The 13,033-nt window shown below is 40.2% G+C and overlaps 2 protein-coding genes across 7 annotated transcripts; one reads left to right on the top strand and one right to left on the bottom strand.

Moving 5' to 3' along the window:
• The first annotated feature begins 288 nt into the window (after positions 1-288).
• Positions 289-11,799, top strand: LOC135336457 (gamma-aminobutyric acid type B receptor subunit 1-like). 6 transcript variants are annotated; one of them, XR_010394840.1, is made up of 15 exons: positions 4,959-5,375; positions 5,527-5,673; positions 5,875-6,036; positions 6,285-6,401; positions 6,457-6,522; positions 6,622-6,810; positions 6,944-7,052; positions 7,100-7,188; positions 7,612-7,780; positions 7,833-7,977; positions 8,050-8,316; positions 8,440-8,617; positions 8,789-9,119; positions 9,979-10,152; positions 11,580-11,799. XR_010394840.1 is itself a non-coding variant. In XM_064532259.1 (13 exons), the coding sequence occupies exons 1-13, from the start codon at positions 5,106-5,108 to the stop codon at positions 8,502-8,504; spliced, it is 1,692 nt and encodes a 563-aa protein (XP_064388329.1). In that variant the 5' UTR covers positions 4,959-5,105; the 3' UTR covers positions 8,505-8,618. The 6 variants fall into 6 exon arrangements, 1 of the variants encoding a protein (XP_064388329.1); XR_010394841.1 differs by lacking the exons at positions 4,959-5,375; positions 11,580-11,799 and adding an exon at positions 289-400 and having other exon boundaries at positions 5,943-6,036; positions 9,979-11,317; XR_010394842.1 differs by lacking the exons at positions 4,959-5,375; positions 11,580-11,799 and adding an exon at positions 4,208-4,323 and having other exon boundaries at positions 5,943-6,036; positions 9,979-11,318.
• Positions 11,433-12,612, bottom strand: LOC135336633 (bax inhibitor 1-like). Its single transcript, XM_064532516.1, has 3 exons — positions 12,450-12,612; positions 11,865-12,035; positions 11,433-11,573 (listed from the first exon to the last, which is right to left on the bottom strand). Exons 1-3 carry the CDS (start codon positions 12,480-12,482, stop codon positions 11,550-11,552), a joined length of 228 nt encoding a protein of 75 aa, XP_064388586.1. The 5' UTR covers positions 12,483-12,612; the 3' UTR covers positions 11,433-11,549.
• Positions 12,613-13,033: the final 421 nt, after the last annotated feature.

Here is a 13,033-nt window from a genome sequence, read left to right on the forward strand (position 1 = left end):
ACATAGCTGGCAATCGAAACCTCCCAAGGAAGACCACCTCTCTATAACGGCCAAAAGGCTGGTCCCCAATGGTGTCCGTTTTATGGAGGTTCCACTGTACACACAACCTTACATCTTCTTCATAAGCAGGGGCATAGCTTAATGGTTTCCTAGTTGCCCAGAAACCCCCTTGCTTGCTGAAAAATGGGTGGGGCTGATCATGTGCTGAAGTTAATATTGACCACAAGTAGAGTAAGTAACCGATCTTTGCCAGATACCTATAATCGGCGGCTATTGTTCGAAGCACAAGACGATTTTGCACAAAACTAACTACATGGACCTACAGATGAGTAAGAAAGTAACAGCTCCTAAAAATTTGGAAAGAATAACTCGCTTGCGGACGGAGTGGTGGTCATGAGAAGTGAGCTGCCGAATTGATTAATTGTCGTCAGTGAGACATTTATCTCCGTCTTTGCACGCTTACTAAGTACTGAAACCACTAGCCTCGATCCCAGGCCGATCCGTCTCTAATTGAACGCTAGGTCGCCTCCTCGGCCTGGTATTGATTGTATCTGGGCGTGTATCTGGGCATGTGCTGTGGTTGCTGTGGTTGCTCAGGTATTCGCTAAATAAGAGCGAATACCTGAGCAAGGTGGAGCGAATAGAACACTAATAGTGTATGTAAGCATACTTACTCCGTAAAATCACCGTTAAATCACAAAGAACTCCGTGTCATAGGTCTATTCGTTTAGTTTGTCATAGATATAGGCTTAGCTAGTTAGAGTGTGAGGAGCTGTCTTGTGCGAAGGAAGAAGGAGCATCACTCTTGTGAAAGAACAGACCTAGGTTCTCAAGTTTCTGCTATCAGTGGCTACCTTTGATTGACTACACAATTTAATACAAGCGCTTGATTAGACTATTGATTGCCAGATACACTTGGTAGAGTCTATCCTCAGACTCTGGCCATCGATCTCTTGTATACTATGCTCAGGGGTGTCCACAAGTGGCTGGGCCTGGGATGTATTGTCAAGGTGAGCGATATAAATCAATAATCCCCTTTCATCATTGGAAATTGTACACTATAGCCTATAGCCCAATCCTTGGTATCTGGATCAAGATATGACATTACGGCACTGACACTGGTGTTGTGTTAGCCTCCTTCACCGGCCTTCAAGGAAGTGCGGCCTGGGATCGTGGCTAGTTTGTGTGGACCATCACTGTGAGTTACAAAATGTATAGTGGAATGGTGAATTTAAGTTCATACTAATTTGTATACAGGAGCAAAATGGAACCTTCCCCTCCAACCCCCGTCGTACTCCTCCTAGCTGATGGGTGTGAACTAATTGAAAGAGGATGCCCCAGTGCCACTCGTGTCCTTCCCAAGGGTCCGATCTTATAGAACTACCTGCACTAAAACTACGGACGTGGAATGGCTCTTTCAACACTTGTGGTTGCTATCCTGACCAGTGACGTCAGGATTCTACTGTCTCTTGATGCACTGTGAACACACAATCTTTGTTATGCCACCTGAAGGCTTAGCAGGCATATCCAACACAGTAATTATTAAGTCTTTCTGGAAGCTCTTGTTTGAGATCTTCGCTTCTAAACATCTGCATTTATTATGGACGCATGCAGTACTGCTGTGCACAGTATTAATTTCTAGTGTCATTATATCATTATTATATCACTGTATTTTTAGCCAACTGTGATGAACTGAAGATTTTACAGTACATAGCTGATACTTACCAGTTTCCGGTCACGCCCAGATACAATCAATACCAGGCCGAGGAGGCGACCTAGCGTTCAATTAGAGACGGATCGGCCTAGGATCGAGGCTACTAGCTAGCTAGCTAGCTCTACGCAAGTCTATAATGGGACTTCCCCTGGCTGAGTATGGGATTTTCCCTAGTCACGTATGACCGAAAGTGGGCGTAACCCCAAAAAATTCTCGCTGCGCGCGACTTTCACTACTCGCGCTGCGCGCTCGTTCAGTTTGGACCATAGATTGAAAAGGAAGGGGATTGGAAACGAAAATTTTTGCGTGAAACACTCCGCGTTATAGGGCGTGGCTAAAACTACAAAGGGATTATTTTATAGTCAGCATGCTCATTACCTGTCTTGGCTGCCATACAATGTGCTGTACATAGAAATGGTGAAATTGATCACTTTTAATGTTGAATATTCTAAAAAGTAAAGAGAATAATTAGCTCTAAAAGGTCGACTAAGCAACGCAACCACTATCACTAAACAAATAAATGCTATAAAAGAAGAAATAGCCCTTACTATGAAGTCATGAGAGGTCAAGGCCCGTGGTGTGTCTAAAAGTATACTAAAGCAGTTTGAAGGACTATACTGCAAACGTTTATGAACAGTAAAGCTTATCCATGGCATGAAACCATTCTATGTAGCACTTAGATACATAATAACCAAGTCAAGCAATGTCTTTTACTGTTTAGGCTTCGCAGCAGGGAAAGAGAAAAGTTGACCTGGAGTAATTCAAGCTATACTCAACAAAAACTAAAAACAGAGTAAAGACAGCGGACCTAGACAAGTTAGAGCTTGTCAGTGGTGTAAACTTACTTCTCTAGAGTAACCTCCCAGCCTTTGAGTGATCGCTAGTGGATAGGAGAGCTAGAAACAGTTGAAATACAACCAAAGTACGGTCAAAACAAAAATAATCGCGAGCGCGAAATCATAACGCGGAGTGTTTCAACCATTTACACAGGGAGGCCTGGTCGTTTCCAATCCCCTTCCTTTTCAATCTATGGTTTGGACCCCCCCTTTCATTTTTCCTGGATCCGCCACTGGAGGCGGGTATTCGAGACTAATCTACAATCACAACTAAAAGCTAGGGAAGACAATTAACCTAGCTGCATGCATGCCATGCAGTGACATTTCTGGATCTGTTCTCTTAAAGGTCACTATACTTCAGTTTAATGCTTCCAATGCTTTGTTCAATACTTTCCCCCATAACATTGCCCAATCTATGTATTATGCTAGAGGTCCTCCACCAGACAAGTACAATGCATGCAGGAGGTATAGTTGTCCAGTGGAGTAAGGTTCCTGAGGGTAGGACACATGTGTTATACTGTTATACGAGAAGTCAGTATGTTTTCCTTGAGGTGTTGAGCCTACGCTCCATGCACACATGGACATTGAGCGCATGTGAGTTAGATCTATTGATCTGCTTACAGCTAGTGTAGATCTATAGATATACCATAGATAGTGTGGAAAGGGATTGGAAACGGATCGCAATCGTCGGCCAGTCCAGGCTGCGCAGGAAGTTAATTCACTGCACCGGAAGCTAATAATAGTTTCTTCACATCACCTTGGGATATATGGGATGGCAGCACAGATTACAGAGCAGACAGACAGCATATGAGACTTGAGAAGAGCTAGAGCTAAAGAGCAGTGATGAGCATTGAAGGTATAAGTCCAAAATACCAGTCTACATTTGTATAGCTTGCTTGTCCAATTTAATATTGTCCCTTTTAATTAATATTAATTAATACAGAGAAACACTCTATACTGAGATCGAGAGAAGCCACTAAGCCTCTGTTTGTGAAGACGAAGGATTCAAGATATTTAGCAGTGCCAGCATCATGTAACTGCAGTGACTTTAGCAACAAAGTTGTAGCTATGAATGGATGATTTACGAGGGAAATACAATTTAATAGCTTAATCACTTTAGCGTATTGTGTATTCACACTCTTATACTCTTAGTATTATAGTTGATTCAATTCATAATTATAATTACGGTTGTTTGATCACACGTAAAAAAATAATTATGTGCATCAAATAGAAATGTAGTTAAACACTTCAAGAGGGTTCTAGCCGATTCGCTCACTCAGAAAGGCACTTGCATCAGGGAGGATGAACAGGTCCCCTACCATGTCAATGAATGATTTGACTGCAAAGGGACGAGGGGAGTTTTAGGTTTACAATACACATTGTATATATACGTACCTGACTGTAAACTTCAGTCCTTGTGGCATCACTACAGCATGCATCTTAAGCTCCTTACGGCTAGAAACAGATTTTTCCCAGTATCCCAGTCGTCCAGATATTCATTCTCCAACCCTATAGTATATATCACCCATGGGTAAGTAAACAAGACGGTAGTAACATAATAACGTATGACCAGTATATACATGTACGTACGTCAATTTGTAAATATACATGTAGACTAAACATCACAGCTACTGCCAAAATAAGGCTTTGTTCAGTCAAATAAGGGTGCCCATTCCACAATATACAGTACTCACTACAATATAAAAGCATTTAGAAATACCCAAGACAAATTATAAGCCAAAGAGAGGTACGGAAAAGTGAACATAAATTCCGGTAAATTTTGCCATTAAATTTTTATCACATGTTGTGAACTTTCCTTAGTACTTAGCAGTGCCAATTCAACACCATTCCATTCCTCATCTAATTCTCTATTCAACAAAGTCAAAATAGTAAATATTGCTTGTATAACAACAAAGATATAGGTACAGAAAGTCATTCCCAGTTGAATATGCCGCTAATTTCACTAATATAGGCCTGGAAATCCAGGCCCCAATTAATAATTAGCACCTACATGGTAAGAGAGGCTCTAATAAATACTGCTACTGGTCTTAGTGCTATTGAAAGTGTTACCTTTGTCCAAGAATAGGAGAAAACCTTGTCTTTGGTATCTCTGAACGTGCGTAATTTAGCGCTTGTAGCTGCGTTAATTGAAGCCTGGACTGCCCGCTGGCCTTTGCGTTTATTACACACACTTGATAAGCCCACGTGATCCCGTTTCCAATCCCTTTCTACACTATATCTATGGATATACTATAGATATACTATTATTATTATTATTATTATTGGTTATTATTATTATGGTTATTCCCAAGTTATATACGGTAGATCTATATGATGAGCGTTATTTGGATGGTTATTGTAACTTCTCGCACAAGGGAAAACAAGGTGCTTGCATGCATTTAGTATAAGTTTGCATGGATTGCACACAATAATTATCATTGAGACAGACTATTACTATGTATATATAGATCTATATACTTACTGTAGCATTTCAGCCTACTTTGACTGATAGATCTATATAGGCTATATATAGCTGTTCGTTTCTATTGACTACTATGCTTAGTTCAAGTTTATTTTCGCTGCTGTGTGTAACTCTCACTCTCATCTGTGGTGGAAGCACTGAAGGGCAAAATAATGATTTACCAGTTTATCCAACGGTTTCTCTTGATCCTGACATTGGCTCCCTTTACTTTGGATTATTGGTTGGAGGTTCACTTGAGAATAGCTCAGTACTTGCAGCTGTGAGATTGTCTCTCGACATCATCAATAATCGCTCAGACATTTTGAGTGGATATTCTCTTCACTACACTCTGACTTATTCTGGTGTAAATAGTGATATATATATATATATATATAATGTAAACTGTGTATAAGTGTATAGTGCAGTACATATAATTATATAGTTATACATGCTGCTCTTCTAGTGGCAGGTTGACTGCACATGCAGGGACTGAGACAAGTTTTATTTCAATGCAGTGCTATGGAAGTGACTTGGTGGATAAGACCTTCACACAACTGGATGGCAGACCAGATGGCTGTAAGAAACTTGGCTTGATCACTGCAGGTTGCACCAGTACATCACTTGTTTCGTCTTATGTGGGCAATCACTTCAATGTCCCTGAGGTATGGAAATTGTTCACTATATTATTATATGCATGCCCATGTACACAATTATATAGAGGCAACTATATATAGCTATAGGTTTCCTGTATTAACTTTGTGTCTTGAACAAAAGTTTTGTATACAATCTCCATTATCGCATGTCATTATTATAGTCTCTGCATGCATGGGCGTGATATCGAAACGAATAATTTTGTTGAGCAGATACTGTGCTCTCAGACTGTACAAAGTGATGCAAGAGATTTGAATGTGTTTAGAACTCATCCCTCCAAGTTAGTGCTTGTACCTGCTCTCGTTAGCATCATAGCCTCTTATGAATGGACGAAAGTGGCTCTCATGGTGGAGAACAAGCAAGAATACACACCAGTATGTTGAAACTATGAGCAACAGTATTAACGTGAGGCTATAATATAGATGTTGTTTAGTGGTATGACACTTTTCCTTACTTATAGACACCTTCGCATGCTCTTCCTCGCTCATACAAAAGGGAGTGTATACGAATATCTATTTTGTATAGACCGGCCGTTCATACTAATCAATGGAGTTTATAATCGAGGCTAAATGCTTTGACCACAGAAGAATGCTAAAATAATGTGCATGCATAATATTTATAGATGATTAAAGCGTTGAAGGAGGAAGTGATGGACCTGAACATTACCCTCTCTGTCACAACTATGGATCTGCAAGGAGACTCGCTGAAAGTGATCGGGAGCTGTGGCAAAGATATATTTGTAAGATCTTTCCTGCGCTCGTTACTGTCAGAATCATGACTTTAAATAAATACAGGACTCTGATGTAAGGATATTCATACTGGTGATGTCTTCGGAAATGACTCGACACTTGCTTTGTCAGGTACGAATATAGCAGTCGTGAATATCGCCCTGAGTATATAGATCATGATACTGATTAGTTCCTCCGGTAACTATAGATCCTTTCCCATTGTGAATACAGGCATTCAAGCAAAGTGTGAAGTATCCCAAACATGAGTTTGTATTGGTTAGTGAGCAAAACAGCAACTGGTGGGTATCATCACAATCAGAGGATGGACGTTACGGCTGCTCTTCTAATCAACGAGCTGATGTGCTGAGCCATTCACTTGGACTGCAACTAAATCAAGATCACATTGTTCGTAAACAGCAGGTAATCAAAGTGAGATTACTCTTCATATATACCTTGAGAGGTATATATATAGCTAGCTATGTACATACATCACAGTAAGTCATCCACTAGCTTAATATGTGGTAATTTTAAAATCTTTGTGTGTTTTTCCCAGAATATTTCTGAGGATACTGATATCTCTAACTTTACTGGTGGATCACAGGCTAAGTATTGCTACGATGCTGTCTGGACACTTGCTTTGGCACTCAACAAAACCGTGACAGGTATACCAAAAGTTTAATTGTGCTCCAAATATTCAAATTCCATCCAGAGTTTGGTGATATCGACTGCACTTATCAAGACTCTCAAATGGATCAGTTGTACAATAATATTCAAGAAACTGACTTCATTGGAAAAACAGTAAGTGGATTATAATAAACAATAAACAAATTGTATGCATGACTGTACAATAACATCATTTCAACCATTCATAAGGATTCATTTTGTAAGACCATAATCATAAGTATAGCAGGAAATATTCATGAAGTGCAAACATTTCGCGTTTTTCGAGGACTGAACTGTCCTGCTAACGGTGTTATAATTATGATTGCCCACTACGTACATTAAACTAATTGTCTATTATTAACACCCTAGCTATTATTATTATCAGGTTGAATCATGACACTAAAGTCTTAAAGGCCGCCTCTTTTATTACAACCATTGTTTGTTTGACCAATGGCCACCATTAAAGACAAATTTCTCTCAGTGCTATATTATTATAGTTACATATCATTGATCTTTGCATGCAATCCTCATTACATGGAGGTGCTTGGCTGCTTGCAGGGTCATGTGAGATTTACCGAGGGCGGGGAGCGATCGACTGATGACATTGAGATACTTGTGATACAATATCAAACTGAAGAGTCACAATGGAATAACTTGAATACTGCAACTATAGGATCGTACATGCACAGCGAATTGACACTTTATGGCAACAAAACCATATGGCCAGGTAGGGTATGGTGAATCTTCATTTCTGTTATAATTCATCTCGTTCTGTATAGATGGAATTCCATATGATGGCAAGCTTGTCAGTGTGATAGTTACCGTGTCCACTCCATTAGCTGTTGTTTATTATTTCTTCGCAACTGCTGGTATCATCTCAACACTAGTCTGTTGTGTATTCAATTATGCCTACAGGAAAACAAAGTGGGTTTATTATCAGTTACGCTCTGCTCATATTAATCATAGTTACTATATACATGCATGGTTTACTTTCAGGATTGTTCGACTAACAAGTCCCAACCTCAATTATCTGATAATCATCGGATGTCTGTTCATCTATATCTCAGTGTACTGGTATTTTATTCCATCAACAAACCCAAATGTAGTACTTACGGCTTGTTGTGCAAGTTGTATTTACGAGCATAATAATCTGCATGTACATATGTCACATTTTCAGTTTCAAGTTGGACTTCTGGGAAGTGGCTATTTTCTTGTCATGGGCACCATTGTTGCCAAACTCTGGAGAATCTACTACATTTTCAGGTATGCTTCGATAGCAAGTATGCATGCACATGCATACGTATACATGCATATAATTATGTATACTTAAAGGCATTTATAGTTGCATCCGAATGAATTGACTTTTCCATGTATGCATAATTATAGGAATCCAGAGTGCACCAGGAAGAGAGCTATTACAGACTGTCAACTCCTTATTTTCATTCTCTTGATGGTTGCTCTAGAGATAACCATGTTTCTCGTGTATGTGGGTGTGGAGACAGCTGCTCCAGGATACGAGCTGGATATAGTGACTAACCAGGACCAGCCAAGAGGGCTTGTTGGGGTATGGAAGATTTTGCGTGAACAGACTGTATAATGTGATGCAAATTATATTATATTGTGTGAACGTCTAGAGGGCCATAATTAATTTGCTACCATACGTATAACTACTGTCATTTCCTATACCAATTGAAGATATATATAGAGCTATATATACTGGTGAAATTTATTGCAGGAACAAAAAATCAACACAAAATATGAATACTACATTTGCAGACGAGTTCCCAACTTACGAACAATTACTATCAGCATCATATTTGGAATAATCGCTATTCTTCTGTGTTGTGCTCTGTTTATGGCCGTCAAGACAAGAAAGGTCCAAATAAAAGGTCTAAATGATGCTAAGTACATCGCAGCAATTGTGTATATTTCAAGCTTCCAGTTCTTAATCCATTATAATTGTAACTTTCACACTGGGAAATAAAGTCGACACTTTCCCTGCTGTTTTAACTATGTTCGTCTTATTGGGAACAATGGCACTCCAAGGACTGCTATTCATTCCTAAGGTAAAGCGTTTGTGTGCAATATATATATAAGATGAAGGTTTATAGTTTGGTCAGTTATATAATTATTATGTTATAGTTGTGACACATGCACGAGTGCCACATGGGATATATTGGCTCAGTAGTGACTTAGGCCCGAGGGCCCGCAGGCCTCGAGGGAAAAGGCACTACTACGCCAATATATCCAATGTGCGCACGAGTGAGCTGTGTAACAACTGATTTGTTGCATTCCTTGTGCATTCCTTTCCGTGTACACATCACTCCTTTTATAGGACAACTAGTTTCAACTACTTGTGGTGGCTGTGGAATTGCACCAGACACGTGAAAAACAGTGTTATACTATAAAAGGGACCGTTTCAGGTTACTGGGTGGAGGGTTACTGGGTGGAGGGTGGGCTTTAGGTAACTTCAGCCATACTATGTCAGTATCTAGATAGTGGCACAGTTCATGGCAGATATTGGCACAGTGTTTCCTTTGATCTGCCCACTCAAAATGCAACAAAGCTATATGTATGCATGTACAATTGACAAAATTCACATTCAATTACACTAATGATTCAAGCTAGTCTTGACATAACTTAATCACACGAAAACCTATAGGCGTGGTTACCGGTAGGCCTTGACCAAAACAAAATTTTTAGCAAAATAGGGACTTGAAAGCAATGAGCAATTTGCTAGGCCTTCAAATTTAGCAAAATAAGCCTTTTAGATGCAGCCACAATACCATATGCTACGTACTTTATCTTGCACCCTAGCATTGTCCTAAGCGCATGCAAAAAGTCTCCATAGCATTTTTTTTAACCTGCATATAATTATACAGGCTGTCAGCTATAGTGTTACAACTGTGATGATATTTTCTGTAGATGTTGATTTTGTACCGAGATCCGGAGGGTAACCACATCTTCAGCGTTAACGACCCCCTTGGCAAAGTAGCTCCACTCTCAACCATCTTTGTGAATGACATTGGGAGATCAGACTGCAAAGCATGCCAAGAGTTGAAGGCCAGAGTGAAGAAGCTGGAACAAACTATTGTTGAGGTTTAATTTGTTAAGTGTACTCCGATGCATATCACTGTAAAAATAATGTGTGGTTTTCACCCAAGTGTGTGACTATTGTGAGACAAATAATTATATCAGGCAAAAAACTAACATTCGCCAAAATAGTCATGCACGCACTTTGTGTGAAAACCAGTATTATACAGCTAGTATATAAGAAAAAAGTGGGTACCCCATCATGCAATTAGAACACTTATACGCACTCACTATCTCTCTCTTGTCGAAAGAGCGTTTTTCACGCCCACTCTTAGGACTTCGAAATAATTTTTTATCTCTCACCTATATTGAACTACAGTAGACTCTCGTTAATCCGGTCACCCTTGGGACCATGCAGCTTGGCCGGAATAGCGAGGTGGCTGCAGCTCAGGAAATAGCCGCGGCTTAAAAACGACCTTACCTCGAATCTAATGACTACTTTTGCGGTTCTTGTCTCGAGGATAATGTAGGATAATGAATCATTTCTGTTCTCTATTTAAGTTTAATCCAATTTTTTTGCTAAACCACACCCAAAACGTCGTATCCCGCCGTAATAATAATACGTATAAAATTACATTGAAAACCTTGTTTGGGACAGCCAGCACTCAGAGGAGGGAGGACACGATTAACCTTAGCTCTAATTAGCTAATTATCGCGACCTTTTAATTACATTCTTTGAACGATTCATCTTTTCTTTCTTTGTAACCTCTACATATTGGGACACACAGAACAGTACTGTAGTATGAGTGACAGGCAATTCTTGCAGGCACAGAGCAAACCATACAAATAAAGGGGTGCTAGAAGCTGAGACTGTTAGTGTCATTGATGTTCTTCATGTTGGAGACACTCTGAACTAAACAATTCCATGTTGCAGCTTTATCACAGAGACAGGAGTTCCTGGGGCGCTTCTCACAGGGATCTTGGAGACAGGAGTGCCTGGGGTGCTCCTCATAGGGATCCTGTCTCCAGGATCAAGAGTGCTTCTCACAGAGACAAGATCAGAGTGCCTGGGATGCTTCTCACAGGGATCTTAGAGATAGGAGTACTTGAGGTGCTTCTTATAGGGGTCCTATTACCTTCAGGTCCTGACAACTTGGCCATAGGGGTACCTCCAGTAGGAGAAAAGGCTTACTTTGCTCTAGTTGGGCGGAGTCCAACCAACGCTGCATGAGCGAAGCGTTGGTTGGACTCCGCCCAACTAACTTTGCTCTAGCTCTTGTGTCCAATATGTAGAGGTTATAAAGAAGAAAAAGATGAATCGTTCAAAGAATGTAATTAAAAGGTCGCGATAATTACGGTTAATACACTAAACAATCAAAGACAGTAATGTTTGTATAATTATAATTATGCTAACAATTATAATACGCTCGTCAGTTTTAATAACGTCTCTTGCTTATGATTGTTCACTTGTTGCTTCTCTTCTTCTCCTGCAGAGGTGAAGCAAACACATCATTAGAGCACAGTACTGGACAACACAAACTGTATTATTTAATGTGTACAATTGACATTCCACTAGTACATGTGGTCTCTTATGATCAGATATATATACCCTCCTGTAGCAGACTTTCAAAGTGACGCAATGACTATGAGCGTTGATAATTATACAAAAAATGTACATAGGAGAGTTATATACCTTATGAAAATGTAGACCGTGTATACATACCAGTACGTACATGTAGTATATATTATGTACTGTATACATACAGTATAGGTCGTACCTTGGAGGCCAGAATAATGAGCAGACGACGGAATATGTTAACAAAGTCGAGGAAGAGGTCTAGCGAGTGCCAGATGTAGTCGTTGTCTCCACGCTCGCACTTCTCCACAATCAGCTGGGTGTCAAACAGTATGAAGCCATAGAACAGGAACAGGCCTCCGTACAGCTCAATCTGCATGGGATTGTAGTGAAAATAGTGATTATGCCTAAAAAAATTATGTATGTTACAAGCACACTAAAGAACAAAAGAGCTTATCTCTTTCCTTGGCAATCTGTTGTAGAAATTACAACAACGGTAACGAATCGTTATGATGAATTAGATGAAGTTGTATGTGAGCTCCTCCCTGACAAACAAACTGTAGTCTAGGTAACGGCCTTATCAGTCAAGTAGGCTAAAAATCTGTGTCCTTTGATGTAAGCTTTGATGTCTCTTTGTGCATATGTAGTTAAAAAAAAAAAGAAAGAAAAAGAAACCTTTGACTAGCTAGGAAGAGTAGCAGTAGTAGTAGGAAGAGTAGCAGTAGTAGTAGTAGCAGTGCAAGCAGGACTAGACTAGATTAAAAAGTTGGTGGAAGGAATAACTGACCGTTTGGACGTCACCTGGCTGCCAGACTTTCATCTGGACTCTTCCCCCTGAGTAGCTGGCCTTTCTCTAAGCCACAAAACTGAGCAAGAAGCTGAAGAAGCAGCTAGACAGAGACATGTACCTAGCCTTGAGAATTGGGAGGCGTGGCTCAACTAATCTAGTTAGCCCAGCCCAGAGGAATTGTTACCGTGGGTACTGAACAACCGTAGAAGTACTGCTACCCCTGGCTTTACTGAATTAACTAGCTGTGTCTGCTGTCTAGTTGGACCAGATTTAGCTAGATAATGGGGTAGAGAATAGTTGAGCGGTGCTGTGTGTAGCTTGAACTGTACTGGCTGGCAAGAATCTAGTAAGCACCCTATGCACTGATAACTCGTCAGATGGAGGGTATGTTCTAGGGATCTGGACAGCTGTACATCCAAAGGAGCCAGGAAGTGCCAATCATCTTCTCCCAGTCTCTGACACGCTAAACAAAACGAGCTAGAACTGGGAGTCCCAGCTAGAATTGCTAGCCGGATCTAGACTAATAGAATGACATGGAGGCGTGGTGAGGCCGGATCCACACTAATTGATCGACCTAAAGA

This window comes from Halichondria panicea, chromosome 5, assembly GCF_963675165.1.
Source record: "Halichondria panicea chromosome 5, odHalPani1.1, whole genome shotgun sequence".
NCBI lineage: Eukaryota > Metazoa > Porifera > Demospongiae > Suberitida > Halichondriidae > Halichondria > Halichondria panicea.